The 17,067-nt window shown below is 39.6% G+C and overlaps 1 protein-coding gene across 5 annotated transcripts in view; it reads right to left on the bottom strand.

Moving 5' to 3' along the window:
* The window catches only part of LOC116710476 (arf-GAP with coiled-coil, ANK repeat and PH domain-containing protein 3-like), a 58,046-nt gene that overhangs the window by 3,096 nt on the left and 37,883 nt on the right, over positions 1-17,067 (bottom strand). The window contains exons 11-24 of one of the 5 annotated variants that reach the window (XM_032549544.1): positions 11,143-11,255; positions 10,542-10,593; positions 10,238-10,338; positions 9,108-9,219; positions 8,769-9,001; positions 8,161-8,230; positions 7,884-7,978; positions 7,262-7,482; positions 7,087-7,179; positions 6,827-6,916; positions 6,011-6,237; positions 5,036-5,145; positions 4,429-4,539; positions 3,398-3,459 (exon numbers count right to left, since the gene is read on the bottom strand). In XM_032549544.1, coding sequence (XP_032405435.1) covers positions 3,398-3,459; positions 4,429-4,539; positions 5,036-5,145; positions 6,011-6,237; positions 6,827-6,916; positions 7,087-7,179; positions 7,262-7,482; positions 7,884-7,978; positions 8,161-8,230; positions 8,769-9,001; positions 9,108-9,219; positions 10,238-10,338; positions 10,542-10,593; positions 11,143-11,255 — 1,690 coding nt within the window. Of the gene's footprint in view, positions 1-12; positions 3,460-4,428; positions 4,540-5,035; positions 5,146-6,010; positions 6,238-6,826; positions 6,917-7,086; positions 7,180-7,261; positions 7,483-7,883; positions 7,979-8,160; positions 8,231-8,768; positions 9,002-9,107; positions 9,220-10,237; positions 10,339-10,541; positions 10,594-11,142; positions 11,256-17,067 lie in introns of those variants that run through there. The other 4 variants (XM_032549546.1, XM_032549545.1, XM_032549548.1 and 1 more) reach the window with 4 other exon arrangements.

Below are 17,067 nucleotides of genomic sequence, written 5' to 3'. Positions count from 1 at the left end.
AGGAAGCATGGGTTAGTTTCTCAGGAATTTCAGGTTTATTTGCATTGTTTTTTTCCCCTTAGTGCTTCTAAAGACAAGAAGTATTCCTAAAATATTCAAATGTAAGGAATCAGAAGAATGCCTCCAAGTACTTTAGAAGTGATTTCCGTCTGACATGTGTCTTTTTTTTTTTTTTTTTTTTACACACAATACAAAGACAAACATAAAACATCATCAGTTAATCAGATTCTGTGTTAGAATGCTGAGAGGCAGCCAGCTGGCATCAAGATAAAATACACACCCAAATTATTTACAGTACATTTCCTTTCGACAGTACCTTGAACCACTCTTAAGTAAATACACACAAATATACATAAAACATTTAATACTTCCTTGAAGGCGGCGGCGGCCCTTGACGGTTTGGTCACAGTAGGTTCACATCGCCCATTAAGCCTGGTTCTACTCAAAGTACACTCAACTATTGCATCTATCAGGACTTCTCTGGAACCTCGTTCAGAGGACACCGACAGTGTTTTCTACCTCTCTGCTGCTTCACAGAGCAAGGCAGGACTACTCTGTATCTACACGTTCCCTTTATAAAAGTCTTTGGCAGAGGAAAATAAAAGCACAGCTGTAGAAAATGGAGAAAGAAACAACTGTGATACAGAGATACAGAGGCCACAGCCTCAAAGCTGTGGATGGAGGAATGGCACAGATGTGCAGAAAGGACACCAGAGACCAGTGGGCTCTCACGGTGGTACATGCTCATTCCACAGGACTGCACCGTACAAAGTCATCAAATTATCAAAAGAAAATTTGTTCATCATGCATTAGAATGCAAACGATGCTGAGCTCCCCCAAATAGTAATTCTGGTAAAAGCATACATAGAATATCATAAGTACTGACCTGGAAGGGAAGCCAGACACACAGATCCTTTGACCACACAAGGTGCTCTGTTATCCCCTCACATAGGTTAATATACATGAGTATTTACAGGAAGTTGGAGGTCTTTTCATATACAGTCTCTCGAGTCACTCGTCTTCAATACATGGTATTAAACGGAAGAAGGTGAAATGGAAATGGAAGTGAAGATACAGTGCTTTGCAACAGTATTTATACGTGTTAAAACCTTCCATTGTTTGAGACAAACCAACGCAAGGCGGCATGTGTCTGGGAATTGGATGGAAAAGAACGATTGAAACTTTTTTCTCACAAATAAAAATCAGAAAAGAGTGGGGTACATTTGTATTCAGCCCCATTGAATGAAATCCAAGAAACCTATTTTCTTCAGAAGTCATCTAATTTGTGCTGTAAATACACCAGCAAGTACTTTATTCTCAGTCTAAATACTAAGCTGTTCTTTGAAAGAGCTCCACAGTTCTAGTCGCAGAATCTGAGATGTAACTTGTCCACTCTACAAATCTTGAGAAATGCCACGAAGGAATCCCTAGCCAAATGAAGCCCTAACTTCAGTTTCCCCACACACCATACTGTATATGGAAGATGGTGCAAAATAGAGACCAAATTAGACCCCTACACACAGTGCCAAACACTAAAAACCACCCTAAATGCACCAATTCTACTGCATGGTGATGGCAGCATCATGCTGTGGGCATACGTTTTTTTCAGCAGGGACATGGAAGCTAGTCAGAGTCAATGGGAAGATAGAAGGAGCTAAATACAGGGCGAACTTGGAAGAAAAAAATGTTACAGGTCGTAAAGAGTTAAAACTGGAGAACGTTCATCTTCCTTAAACATGTAGCCAGAGCTACAATGTGGAGGTTTGAAAAACGTATATTCACGAGTTAGAATGGCCATGTCAAAGGTCATATCTGATTGGGGAATCTACAGTAAGACTTGAAAACTGATGTTCACAGACTAAGTTTGAGCTGTTTTGGAAAGTTGGTAACAACATAAAACCAAAGATGTAACTGCAGCGAAAGTTAGTTTTGCAAAGTATTGAGTTAGAGCTGAATACAACTGCATGCCACATCTTTAATATTTTATTTGTAACAAAAAACAACAACAACAAAAAAACACTTGATGTGACATTTTCCTTCCCTTTCCAAACATGCAAGATGTTTTGGTCCATCACATAAAATCCCAATTAAGTAGTTTGATGTTCGTTGTTGTAACATCACAACGCAAGAAAGAGGTCGAGGAGTATAACTACTTATGCATGGCGCTGTGCAAGTGCACTGTAAGCTTCCTGCTCTGGTTTGTTGGCTCATGTACTTTACAAGTCAGCAAATTAATGGCTGCAGTTTCAGTTAAACAGAATTTCAATTCAAAAGCTTGTGCAATTTAGCAAAAAGCATCGTGTCCGAGATATCAGTGAGTTTATTAACTGCAAATTAAGGCTATTCCCTATCTTCTCCCATAAGTTCGGAGCTTTGGGATTAAAATGACAATCATTATATATATGCAGACAGGAACTGCATTCCAGGATGAATTGCACTGGTTCTCTGGTATGATAAATAAAAAAAAAAAACACTCACATAGACATAATCTAGACATGAACAATGTAAAACAAACAAAAAATAATACTTTATTATGGGAAAAGTGCACAGTTTATTTTTTTTCTTTTAATAATATATATATATAAAAAAAACACATTTAACTCTTGCTCTCCTGTTCACTCACTCTTCATATCACATCGTATCTTACACAGCAGACCAAGGACTCTTCTCCACAAGCTCTTCAGTATCTTTTTTTTTTGTCACAGTAAACTACCCTGGCACCTCCGATGTAGCTTCTCAGTTGTTATTTTTCTTTTTTTAGTAGTTGAACAGATACCATTTGTAACCTCATGCCACAGTACACAGTTTCTAGTCCTCTAAATACGATTATAGTCACATCTCTGTTAAAGAAGAGATGGGCGAATGGGATGTCACGCAGATGGTCTGTATAGATAGAGAATGTGGAAGATTAACGCAGCTAGATCCCCAAGAGGTGAGGGCCAGAAATCAACACAGAGCGCGCAGCGTTCGGTGAACTTAGAAGATTAACCCTGTTAGTACAACGCCAAAAAGCAGAAGTTAGTTTAAGTGTATGTAATGTAGTCAGCAACAGCATGAGTGGTGCCAAGAAATAACAAGCAGAGACTTAGCAGTGATGCAGGAAAATGGAGAAGGTGACTATATAGTCAGTAGAGTTAGACAGCTCCATCAGGGGTCTCGCCCACTCAGTCACCCCGTTGGCAAGAAGTTGCCTGTAAGATCTAGATCTACAGTTGACTTGAGATCAATGTCTAGGGGCAACTTCAACCCAATCGGCTCTCAGTCTGGATGAAAAAAAAAAGAGTTTATGCTCCCGGGTAAGGAAGGGACCACTAGCTCTCGTCTATGTTGAGGCAGATGAATTCCTGGATGCACTTCCTATACTGCTGCTCAGTGGGGCTGCTGCTTGGATATTGACCTGGTTGACCCAGTGGAGCCTCCGCCTCGCGCATCTCCTCGTTCATCCGCGCCAGTCGCAACCTGCAGGAGGAAAAGAGGAGGAGTAGAGGGGCAGAAAGAGATGAAGGGGTGAAATAAATGGGTTAAAAACAGATTAAGAGCAAGTGCAAATAGACACAAAGGGAGGAAATGATTGGTGATGATATATGTTGTAGCATGCAGGAAGGCTTGAGCAGAAATTTGATTTTAACGGTGTAGCCTATAGGAAAAATACCACAGATTCACTGTAATTACACAGAAACCTAAAGCTAAAAGTACAATAAATGATCAAACTGGTTTCATTTAAAAGCAACAATTATTCCTGCTGCTGCTAAAAATATAACATACTGATTTATATAGCTCTGGTAATATCTCATACAGCAGTTTAAGGTTAAATATAATATCAAATCAATTGAAAGTTACTGACAGACTTAAGGAATCATTTGCGGGGGAAAAAAACTTGAAAAGCTAATTGTTACTAAGATAAAAATCAGTTCTTATGATTTTAAACATATTTAACTACCCATTGCTAATGTGATTGTGTAGTAGTGTTTTTGATTACGTAGAGGATTCTTATAGAAAACTATTAAAACTGATGAGTAAAGATGCTCAATTTATTGCAAATTCAATCACAGTGTTAAATTAATCTTTTTTGCTCCAATGGTGGAAACTCATTCACTGGTGCTCAAGACTTGTCCTAACAGCTCCAATAAAAGAACCAGTTAAACCAGTTTTTCAATAAAAGAGTCCTGTATTTTGAATTTTGGCAGAGAAGTTTATTGCAAGGAAGGCAGTTCTTTCTACTACTGCTTCTAAGTCATACTTCTAAGTTATGTATTTGGTGCGGAGATATATTCAGCTTTTCAGTGAGTCAGTGTCTTAGTGTGGAAACTCAAAGTTCTGTCACCAGTTTAGCTACAGAGCAGGTTTGGTTGGAAAACCCCGTGAATAATTCAGACAGTAACAGCAGGGTGATTATTAATAAAGCACGTGATAATTGTGATTCCTTACAGCGTGACGATGTCTGCGTTGGCAGCCTGAACAGCGATGCTGAGGGGGTCATTACCCTGCTCGTCCACTTCCGTCTGCGATGCTCCTCTCTTCAGAAACAAACACACCTGTCTGTACAACAGAGACAGAAAGGGACAAGAAGCTCATCATTCCAAACACATGGAACAAGGAACAATGGAACAAGCATGGCAACCGATTTGTCTGTGAATATATTTTATCCATCCTCTTTCTTTTAAATGTATCCAAACATTTCATACTTGCCAAAATGATGCAAGATCATGAGAGACAATGACTAAGCCAACTGACAGGCTTATGATTCAGGGCTCAAGTGTGACATGCTGACTTTGGTCCTGTTGATGTTATAGATAGTATTGCCTCACTGAAGAAGTACCCAACTGGAAAGTTTTGAATCTCATGACGGAAATGTAGCCTGAAGAAAAATTTTCACGAACAACAACAACAAACACCACGTCATGTGCCACTGACTAGTTTTTGGAAACTTAAGTATTTCCTGAAAGCCATCAGAAATTTCTTTTAAATCACAGTCTTCTTATTACACACACTGGTTGGTGATAGATAGGTAGCTATTCCTCTGAAAGCCTCTCACCCGGTGTGGCCCATGTAGGTAGCGTGGTGAAGCGGGCCCCTGCCTCTCATGTCTCTCTGGTTCACATCAGCTCCGTTCTGTAGCAAGAACTCACAAGCGATCAAAGATCCCTGGAAGAGAATCAGACAGAGATGTCATTCACTTTGTGGAAGCTAACCACTTATTAGCTAACATACACGAAGCCTGACTTTAAACAGTATTTGATCCCAGAGCAAAAAAAGGGAGGGGAAGTCATGCTCTTTGTAACATAGTAAACACATACTGATGCAAGTGAAGTTTGTCAAAACATGTTTAAATTCAGTTTGTGATCTGCAATAAAAATGATAATAGAAACAATTACATTTCAACTATTCATGTTCTGGCAAGTAAAGTAGTTGTGGAAATTTTTATAACAAAATTTCCAGTTGTCTGGACCCATAAAAACGACGCAAATGACTCACAGTTATACCTGAATTAAAAGCGAAACTCATTTTGTGATGTAATAAAATCTAAGATAAAAGCTGCTATCAAATAAAAACGAATGTAAAAAGCTAAAATTTTTTATTATTGTTTTAGAAATTTATATTTTTATATGATAGGAAATAGAACAAAGCATGAAAAGCCAAATCTCTTTCTTGACTTAATTTTCAGTTTTTCATATTTATGCAGAATAAAAAAAACCCTATAAAAATAAATTCCATTTACAAATTTTTCAGAACTATGTAGGAACCCTGTTTAGTCATGGACATTTCAAATGAGAAATGATGATATTGGCACCTAAAAATCACAAAACACATCTGCTTGATAACTGTGAGGCGTTACCGGACCAAACACAACAGGTGTTGCACCGTCTTCCATTTAAATCACAGTGTCTACTGTGAGGAAGAAGGAAGAGATGTGACATTAAATTTATCTGAGGCATGATGCCAACTAAAAATATATTTATGCAGGTTTATATTAACACTAAGCCTGCAGACAGACCAAAAAGCCTCTCACCCCGACCACAGCCTGTATGAGAGCTGTTTTTCCCTCCTCTTCTTCGTTGGTAGCGTGCACATCAGCACCGTGCGCCAGTGCCTCTGCCATGAGGGGCAAATTGTGGAGACGAGAGGAGCGATAGAGCATCGCCCCAGGATGCAACTCCCTGGGATCCTCGGGATCCGAAGACCCCTCCTGTTCGATCTCCACTTCCCCACTGGAGGACTCCTCCGACTCCTCTTCTGCTAGTGAGCAAACGAATAATGCAGTTAAAATTTTTATCTTATAAAACACAAAATAAATGGAGTGTTCAAGCTCCCCTTTACTCTTCTAGATGCTCGAAAAAACACTGATCAGTGATTCGGCTCTTTTTCAGCTTTATCTTATATTTTATCTTTATCTTACTTTTGGTTTTGTTTTTTTTCTTCTTTTGCTCTTTCCTTTGGTTTGCTGTTTTGTTGCATTTCCTTCTAATTCATGTAAAGCCCTTTGAATTGCCTTGAAATGTGCCATATAAATGAATTTACCTTACCTTTATCAGTCTTGACCATCAACCAGAAAGTAAAAAAAAATACTAGATGTTTTTCTGACCAGTGAACACACCATTTGTAAGAACTGCTATGCAGCTATAAAACACTAAAAGCTAGTTTAGAAAGTCAACTCTATATTGATTTGTTTTTAACTAATTACTCTCTCACACAAACATTACATTCGCTTTGCGCATAAGATAAAGAATGAACACTGACAGCAGGAAGGCTAGAATTGTTTTTTTTAATTTCTCCTTTAATTATAGTTCTTAAATAGAAATCCTAATTACAGGTGGACTCGTTTTACCTTCCTCCGTCACACTGCCAAACACAAGGATGTCGGTGCTGCCGTCTGTGCTTCCTCCCAGGCCGCTGTCGCTGCTGAGACCTGCAGGGCCAAGCATCGCCAAGCCACGGACACGTTAATCATTACACACGCACAATTTCCCTTTTCTAAGCAAACACAAACATCACGCTGGAACCGAATCGCCAAAATCACTATAGTCAATGTAAGCAAGAAACGGAAATTTTCTTCTCTCTACGTTATTATCCAAGTTGTGGACTTACTGCGAGGACCAGAGCCGGTGTCAAAGTAGGAAAACAGTGAGTCCAGCTCGTCTGGGCAGAACAAGGAGTCCCGTCGAAATTTTGCTGCAGCGGCTGATTAAAATACAAACAATTGAAAAATAGATAGATTTTGCTTCATGCTTGTGATGACGGATATTTTAACCTCTTCACCGACCTGCTGTGAGGTTGGCGGGTGAGGCGCTGCCAGGCTCGTAGCGGTGGTACTTCCTGCGCGCCTTGTTGGGGGCCCGCACAGAGCTGCTGTGCCGCTGGCATTTCTTCACCATCCAGGGGCGGGACTTCCTCTCGCCTTCCACCAGTGCCTCACTCCCACTCAGCTTCTTCAGGAAGCGTTTCTCAACATATTTAAACTTGATCCAGGCCTCTTTCTCCTGCCTAGAGGGAGACAAGTAAATATCATCTCGGGCACAGAGTAAAACAATTTCCGATCAAATTTTATTTTCTATCAATATGTCATCTTTCCATCTTCCTTTGACGCATAGTGACACATTGCTATTATTTTAAATGTATAAAAATAAACAGAAAAAATGTTTTGTGGACTTTTATTGCAGGACAAAGAGCTGAAAATACTGAAATCTGAACCACTAGCTGTATTATTACCGATACATAGCATAGATTTTAATGATATTTTGAACTGGAGTTGGATACGGGAACCTCCTTGGTCTTCCATGACCATCTGTATTGGGTCAGAAAATCGTGACCAAAAAATATGCATCAACAAAATAACTGTTCATTCTAATTTTCTAGTCAAACTTTCTCGCTGGAGCTAGCTGTACCTCGAGCTAGACGGTCCCGGTTTTTTAACTCCCAGTTCCTCGCAGGCTCCCTCGTAAATGTTGTTGATCACAGTGTTTCCCAACTCACACATGAGCTGCAAGCAAAGAGAGAAAAACACAGGGGCAAAGTTGACAGGAAAAATACATTTAAAAGGAGTAATTAAAAATGTAGCAGTGTGGCAATATGCTGGTGTCAATTAATATTGCAACACCACTGGGAAGAAAGAATGCTGGACATGCAGAACAAGCTGTGGGGAAACTGGTGAGAGAGATGCACCTTGAGTAATTCTGGCTCCCACGAGTCCAGCGTCAGCGAGCGCACTTTAGAGAAATGGACGCCTAAACTCCTGTAAATAGAAAAAGGGAAAGAGATGCAATAAAGCGCATAATGTTTTTCTTTCTATATTTTTAACTTACCCCACTTTTTTTTTAAACTGCCTGGAGTGGCATATGTCAAAGTCCTTTAAAGATTGCCTACACTGTGGGAGAATCTTTGTGAAAATCTCAGTTTTTATATTTAACACGGATGGAAGTGTTTTAAAATGCAGTTACTGCTCCTGACAACTGTAGATTGCAACAGTGTGCCCTGGTTCATTATCTTTAATAAAATATATTCGTTTAAGTACCATAATACCCCTGTGCTTTTACAAGTGAAATGTTGGAAAAATTAAAGTGTTAAGGGATTGACACTTAAACATTTTTATTTTTATGGAAGGTAAAATAAAGCAGAATAAAACAACACAGGATGTCTGCAAAGATTTTTTTTTCCATCGTGTGATGTTGGTTTTACTATCAGGAAGAATTCGGAAGAGCAACAGCTAACTAGAAAATCTGGTTTGGAGTATGTTAACATGCATATGCAAGATTCCTCAAACATGCAAATACCTGTGGATCCCCGAGCACTCGATGCAAAGCAGCACGCCCAGGTTGATTGAAGCCCAGCATGGCGCCGCCTGGCTGCAGTCGCTGCACAGCTCGTTGCCCGGCAGGCTCTGCACCCGCTGCAGGAGAGACTCTCCGCCGCCCCGGCACGCCTTGTCCGCCCTCTCCCCCCTGTCTCGGGGCTCGCTGGCAGAGTCGATGCTGCTGGTGGACGGTGAAGCCGTCCGGTCCAAACGCTGCAGAACAAGGCAAATGTTCAGATTTGCTTACATTTCAGAAATGATTTGAAATAAACAGATTTTTTTTTTTTGTATTTGGTTGCTTTCTGATTCTGGGCTGTACCTCAATGTAATAGTTGTCGCCGATGTCTTTGTAAGCAGAAGCGATGCTTGCCTGGACCGCCTGGATCCAAGCCTGCCGCAGCTTCTCAGACTCTGCTTGCATCATGCAGCTCCTGCACACAGCAAATCATAAAACATGCCTTATTTGATTGCTGTGAATAGTGATAGCCCATTTAAATTATGACACAGCCTGCTATGAGACAACTACCTGTAGTAAAGAAATATGAAAAAAATACTACGAGTAAATAGTTTATGCTTGACTCACAGTGGCTGATATTTTGGCCACAAATAACACCTAATTAAAAACTATGTTTAAGAATCATCTCATTGAAAAAGGCCGTTTGTTTTGTTTCTCATGAAGCCAACAAAAAAGAAAGTAAAAAGAATTAAACGGTAACACTTTGAAGGACTGAGTATAAGACTGCAAGGTTTAGTGCAACGTTGCATTTAAAGTTTCAACCTGTGTGATTATTTACCAAATGACACTTAATGACAACTGTTGTAAACACTTTATTCATGATAGGTGTTAATGACAGCGTCATGTCAGTCTTCACATAAAATGTTACTGAATAATGTATATTCCTATACACATAAGAATATCCACTTGGCACAGCATGTTGAAGGACATTGATTGTTGAAGGATTAATTGTGTATAGTTTCACTCAGACATCTGTTCAACTTTTAGCTTAGAATAACGTAGAAGATACCTTGAAGTTAAAATTCCAAGTTTGAAAGTTTTTCATAAACCACAACCTCAAAATTAAAAAATGCCACCATGTTTTTAATCTGTAGCAGAAGCTGCAGGAATAAAATGTTTATTTGCACAGAGTTTGTATCTTACTAAATGAGACAAATTGTGAGACACATAGTGCAGAACGAAAAGCAAACGACATTTGTTCTTGTTCACTTCTAAAACGTCACATTATGCTGCTGCTTCTTCCACATTACATTTCTTTTTTATGTAATGATTGGAAAGCATATTGTTTTGGGTCCTTGTGTGTATTAGCATCAAAGTTAATTAGCTTCATCTTAATGGAAAGCTAATTAGAAGCAGAAAGGGAATCTAAGCAGCACCAGCTGTGTTTATACCACAGAGAACTGCTTTTGTTTGACACATACTAACACACTTACTTTGTGGGCGAAACCACCTCAAAGCAGAATCTCCTCTCATTATCTTCACATGGTTTGACTGAGCACAGCCTCAGATCCTCAACCACCACCGTCAGAGAATCCTGTTGTTTTAGGAAAAGAGTATCACAGAAACCACAAACTACAGAAAGCAGGTTCGACTTCTCAGGCAAGTCAGTGCAGCAATCCTCCATTCCTTGCCAAATGACTAATAAAAATGAATTTCTGGAAGCAACTTATTGGTTTTGTTGCGCAAGGGAAATATTTTTTAAAATGAAATTAGTTCAAGAACAAAAGCTACTTTTACCTTGAGTTTTTTTTGGTAGACCAGCTGGCTGTTTTGGATTGAAAACCACCGTCTGATGGAAGCAAAATGCAACAAATGTGATTTTCCAATTAAAAAAAGATTTAGATTTTCAAAGTTTAAAAAAAAAAAAATCATTTCACTATGAAAATTGAACATTCAAAAACCAAAGAAAGAAAGGACGAAAGCAAAAAGTAGACATTAAAGAAAAGACAGAAATGAAAAGAAAGAACTTAATGAAGGAAGACCACTAGGTAGAAAGAACACAAATAAGAAAGGACACAGAGAAATTTGTTATGTAATGAAGGAAAGAAATGACAGAAAGAAGGAAAGACAAAGGGAAGAAAAGGATGTAGGATGCACAAAAATAATGGATACAGAAGGGAAAACTAAAGGACATAGGAAAAAAGGAAGGCAGGAAAAGAGGAAATAAGGAACCAAGGAAGGACACAACATTCACACAATCTAAAAGTCTGGATAGTTTTTCATATTCTACTTTCTTTTTCCACCCTGATCCAGAAAAAAAAAAATCATTTTCCAAACTATTATAGAACCATGACTGTAGATATTCATAAGTGTCGTATTGTATTGTTTGGTTCCTCACCTGTTCCAAGTTTTGAAAGCATTGCTGGCTCTCTTGAACAGATAGCCCTCCATGACGACCCCATTGGGTGCGTCCACATTGAATTCAAGCTTGGGATCATCGTAGGAAAAATCCTGCACATGGAACATGTGAAAAAAACGTTGAGGTCTGGCTTTCTTTCATCGAGCTTTTAATGTGAAGACAGAGACCAATTAGATTGGTGATCAGTAGTAAAACAAAGTCTCTCATGAGGTCGGTAAGTCACTTTCTCAGCCAGGATGTTTAAACCATGGAATATTTAAACCATAGAAAACTGCAGGTTTAAACTCTCAGATTCACACTACCTTATTTAATTGTGATATTGTTGTGCAGCCTGTTTGAATCAAATTACAGCAGATAGCGGTGGCATGGCAAGGATCACATCTGGAGCTCTGCTAACAACATTTGTCTGTCTTTACAAAGGTCTGAGAAACAGATGACAGTTGCTGAGCGTGATTAAAAAAAACATGCTATCATTTTACATAGACTGTGATTATGTTTCACTTCGGTTAGACAGCTTCTGTTCACCGGTAAGGTAACACTGAGCATATGGCAGGTTGGGCACAGACAGACACACACACGCCCACCCCCCGCACACGCCTACACAGTGTCCGCACAAGTATCAATTCCAGTTGATTGATTTTAATCAGCACCAAAAATCAAGGCTCAAATGAGGAAGGTAATATAATATTTGTCGTTTTGTTGAGGCATTTGGAAGTAGGCTGTGTACAATTTTCAAGCGCAATGAATGTAGTGTCTCGCAAAAGAATTCACACTTCTAGATACTTTCCACATTTGTCCTGTTACCACAACAAGCTACAATGCATGTTTGGGGTGATTTTATATGGTAGAGCAGTACATAATTGCTAATCGAATGAAAAATGATACAATACATGGCTTCCAAAATAACTGTGGCATGTCTTGGAATCCTGTCTCCTTCATTTCGATAGCTCAAAATATAATACAGCACAACCAAAGGCCTTCAGAAGTCACTTGATTACTAAAAAATGTCTGTGATTTAATCTCAGAAGAAGCATTCAGGTAAAACACATTGTACAGCAGAACACCAACACTGCACACCACCCTGAATGCACCATCCGCACGGTGTGAGGTGGTGGTGGCAGCATTATGCTGTGAGGATGTTTAAAATAAAATGGGATGGTTCACCTTCCTGATGGCTTAGATCAAATCATTTGCAAGTGATAGAAAGGCCTAGACAAAGTCCAGACCTAAATCTAAATGTGAATCTGTGGCAAATATGTGAAATTTGCAGATCATAAATATTTTTCATCCAATATGTCTAGATATAGTATATTTGCAAAAAAAAAAAAAAAGAATGGCCAAAAAAAATTCTCCATGTGCCAGGCTGCTGGAGAAATACCCCAAAACACTTGCAGCAAAAGCTGGTTCAACAAAGCAATGCCTGAAAGATGCTGCACCTTGGATTGTTTTCCTGAGGTTTGTGGTTGTACTGTCCTGAAATTTGAAAAAATTCAAAAGGTACCAACATTTTTGGAAAACACGGCACATACCGAAAGGCAACTGCAGAGAAAAGCAAAAAAAGGTTTTATATATACATAAAACCACCAACAAAACGTACATTTTCCTCTGATTCCTATTCATAATCAGAGGGATGTGCAAAAACATGACAGTTTAAATATTAAGTTCTCTACCGAGTATGATTGGAAAACCTCAGTTGCATCATCATGCAGAGTAATGAAAATGCAACAAACAAAAGCTCTAATAGAAACAATCAGAAATGATCCTCACCAGCAAAAAGTCCAGCCTGCCAAATATCTTCATTTTCGCCAAACTGACATCTAGCAACATTATGAACAACAACAAAGTCAGCTAATATAAACAGAGCAGCAAATGTTTGTATGTATCCTGAAGGACCCAGTGGTCAGGCGTGCCAGCCACACAAGACCAGATGAGAGACTGTCAGGCGGCAGCAGCACGCTCGTGCCGTTCCTTCACACTGCGCCACCTGCCAGCAGACTAGCAGTCTTCGCCGCGTGGATGTGGATCTGGAGCTCATTACCATACAGCTGCCACACTCGTGCCCCGCTGACCCCGTCGAGAGAGATCAAACATCTCATTTTACTGCAGCGGGTAAAAGGAGGGGGAAGCGGGGTGTTCTCTGCTGCATGTCCTGTTTCTCCCCTCCGCCCTGCAGCACAATTTAAAGCTCCCCTCTAACCCTCGCAACAATCCCGAGGCCCGGTGTGTTCTGAGGGGAGTCAGCTTTCCATCTGTCTGCAGCTCTGAAAACTGTTCCTGTTAAATCAAGCTGATATTATTGCTCCCCAAGCACCAGGGCAAGACCCCCTCTTCCCACCTTAAATCAGCCGAGACCCTGCGAGAATCTAGAGCTTAAGTGCCTGGAGGGAAGGAGGCTGCAGAACGAGGGGCCCTACAGAGTGAAATCCATTTAGTTTGCAGAATCCGGCCAGTTTAACAACACAGAGACTGAGTTATGCATATTGAATGCATCCCTGTAGAGTCTTTGATAGAGTCTATGTCATGAGGTGCGGGTGAGGAGGTGGTGACGCAGACGCTTGAGACCCAGGTATAAATGGAAATGATGGTGGTTTTAATAAAGAAATCCAAATACTCCAACTACAAAACAGTCCTACAACCAGGCGGCATGGCTGAGCGGAAGCCAGGGCTCAACGCCGGTAGCAACTGGTGAATCGAAAGGACAACGGAGGACACAACGACAGACGAGACACCAAATGAGACAGAACTGACAAGGACCCGACGAGGAACAAGGAACACAGGTGGGGTTAAATACACTGAGGGTAATCACGGAAACAAGACACGCCTGGGAACAATCAAGGGGAGACAGGACAACACGGAGACTCAGAGACACAGAAACTCAAAATAAACACAGAGAAAAACACAGATCCTGACAGTCTAACTTTAATTTTGGTACTTAGATACACTGCAAAAACACACAATATTTCGATTTTGGTGTAGTTTCAAGTTCAAAATCATAAACACTTTTCATCCAATCTGAAAAGTCCAAGTGTAAATATCTCAGTACACTTGAAATAAGACAAAACTAACTCACAAGTAACTTTTCAGCATGATATAGGAGCTTGTTTGTGTCAATAATTAACTATTCTTTTAACTTATGGAAAAAATATCTTGTGCTAGTGGTAGATTTATAACCAGCACTTTTTTAATCAGTATTAAAGAACTGTTAACTTAAAACAAGCTCCTATATCTCGCCGGTTACTTGTGAATTAGTTTTGTTGTGTTTGTGCGGACATATTCGCACAAGAAACTGGACCAAAAATAGTTGGTAAGATCTTTTGTTTTTGCAATGTACAATAAGCATGCGGTGCAGTTAACAGGTGTGTCTGCGCAAAGGTGAATAAGGAGCTACATGTGACATTCATGCCATTCATTACAACTTCATTAAAGCGCACCACATTAATAAGCAGCTTCTGCTGCTGTTTTCTGAGGTGTTACGTAAAAGCTGCTGCAGCAGAAGAACCTCTCTTGTCAGTCACAATCACAGTAACACTAAAGGACATTAGGAATGTGAAACAACCGTCCAATTAAATGGCTCCATGAGTTTAAATACCTGTAAGCAAAGAGGTTGCATTTCATAGCGATTGTATGCTATGAAATGCATAGATTCAGGATAAAACTACTAGAATCACGTGCAGCTTCAGATTCAAGCTTGAACTGCCACAAACTTCGTCTAGAAGACATTTACTCTTTGGCACCCGAGTGTCTTTTTAATCTTTTGTGTTTATTTCAGTTAACATTTCTCTGATCCAGAATCTTCTACTGGTAAAAAAAAATGGGGTGGAGGAAGGGTGACGAAACGGTTCCCTTGGGAGACACAATAAAGTTCTGCTCACATAGAAACTGGGCGTCAAACAGAAAGAATATCTGTGTATCTATAGAGAGAGACACAAGGACGGATGCAGGGAAGAAAGGAAATTAAGAAAAAAGCATATAATAGAAACAGGAAAGACACTAGGACTTGAAGCAGAAAAGACACAACATGAGGAAAGAAAGAAAGATCCTGAAGGAGGAGAGTGAAAAGAAAGGAAGAAAACAAATCTATTTTATTTTTTCTATCCTCATCCAGTCTTGGAAAATACCACAAAAAACTTTCAGATTTTCTCTATTTTCCAGAGGGTGTAGAAACATTCACATGTAACTTAACTCCCCAAAGAGTCTTTTTTTTTTCTTTTTACTGTGTTGTCTGAAGTAACTTAGAGACCTATTAGTAAAAAACGTCAGCATCTATAATTCAAAAAAAATCTGCTGCTTCATGACTGTGCCTCAGGCTGCACCGCATTTGCATATTATTGAAGGAAACGTGTGAAGAAAGGGGAGGCGATCTGTCTAAATGTCTCCTTAGGCTGTTGTGCAAAACATCTTTACATTAAAGCCGTTTGCGTTACACTTCCCTTTGACAGACAATATGAGACCTTTACAGAAGCAGCCACTTTAGTGGGGAGGCGCCCTGAGAGGCAACCGAAGACGCCCTCTTCCTCACAGCTTCATTCTCCATCACACTCAGCTGGCGCTGAATCCTAATCTCTCTTTATCTGCTTGTCTTCTGTCTGTACCACTCTGCCTCACATTCAGCGCCCTGCTGCGCCTCACGATGCCATCTGTTGACTTTGGCCGGAGCTGGCAGCGGATGAAGGAGGGAGTGGAGGCAGGCTGGCATCGTGTGCGCTCACATCTCCACAATCACTGGCAACAAATCGACCTTTCTGGCACCATAATTACCAAACCTGTAGCTTAACTGAGGACAGCATCTCGAACCAGAGCCAGCCCAGAACATCCTACTGCTGTCCTGTTTTTTTTTTTTTTGAGCTCTGAAAACATTTTGATTTGTAGTAGTTTTTCATTTCTACTGCTACGTTTACTGAACGTATTTAGGTTCTTATAAAGCTTTGCAAGAGTAAGTTTGCAGTCCTAACATTGCTCTCTTTGTGAAGAGGAAAACAAAGGCTGAAAATACGTTTTTTACTGTAGCAGCAAAATCTCACACTGAAAAAATGACAAAAATTCAACATACATATTGGACAAATATTTTCAGTAGGTGTAAAAATCCAAATTGAAAACGTTTCGGTTACTAACTTTTGGTGCCAGACCAAATGACTCCTAGAAAAATTATAATAGAATTTACATTAAAATGTAGAAGTTTCTTTTTATATTTATTACAGTTTCTAGGAACTTTTAATAAATCATCCATAGAATTTTTTCACTGTAGTTCTACTTAGGCATTGTTCTAAATGGGAAAGACAAGAAAGCAAATGTGTTTTGATCCGCTTACAGTCCAAGTCTGAGCCCTCAGAATCCTTTCAAGGCTGTAATTATCTCTGTCGCTTGTGCATATTTTTCTTCCACAGCGTTTTCTTCCACTCAAATTATGCTTGGATACAGCACTCTGTGAACAGCTAGCTCATTTAGCAATGACCTTTAGATTAGATGTTATCCCATGTATAGAAGGTGACTGTCAGTGACGGTCTGCTGGACATCTGTTAAGCCAGAAGTCTTCCATTGATTTTTACTGGTCTTATGTGAAATTTGCATTTTCTGAGAAATTGAGCTTTGGGTTTTGATTAGCTGTAAGCAATAATCATTGAAATTAACAAAATGAAATGCTTGAAATATAAAACTTTTAACTGCTTAACTTTGGGGAAATATATTGAGTGATATTCTAATTTATTGCTATGCACCTTAGTAAGGTAAAAGAGGATTGTTTGCATTTTCTTTCTTTTGGTCGCAGAGATCTTTGGTGAGAGACAATGTTATCTGAAAGGACCAAAATGTTTCACTTCAAAATAATCAACTGTGACCAAGAACACAATCTGGAACAAAATAAGGGCTAAAAGATGCTGGACACTTCCATTTTCATCTAGATTTACA

Source organism: Xiphophorus hellerii, chromosome 20 (assembly GCF_003331165.1).
Source record: "Xiphophorus hellerii strain 12219 chromosome 20, Xiphophorus_hellerii-4.1, whole genome shotgun sequence".
Lineage (NCBI taxonomy): Eukaryota > Metazoa > Chordata > Actinopteri > Cyprinodontiformes > Poeciliidae > Xiphophorus > Xiphophorus hellerii.
Note: the sequence above shows the minus strand (reverse complement) of the source record. Positions and strands in the feature narration are given on the sequence as shown.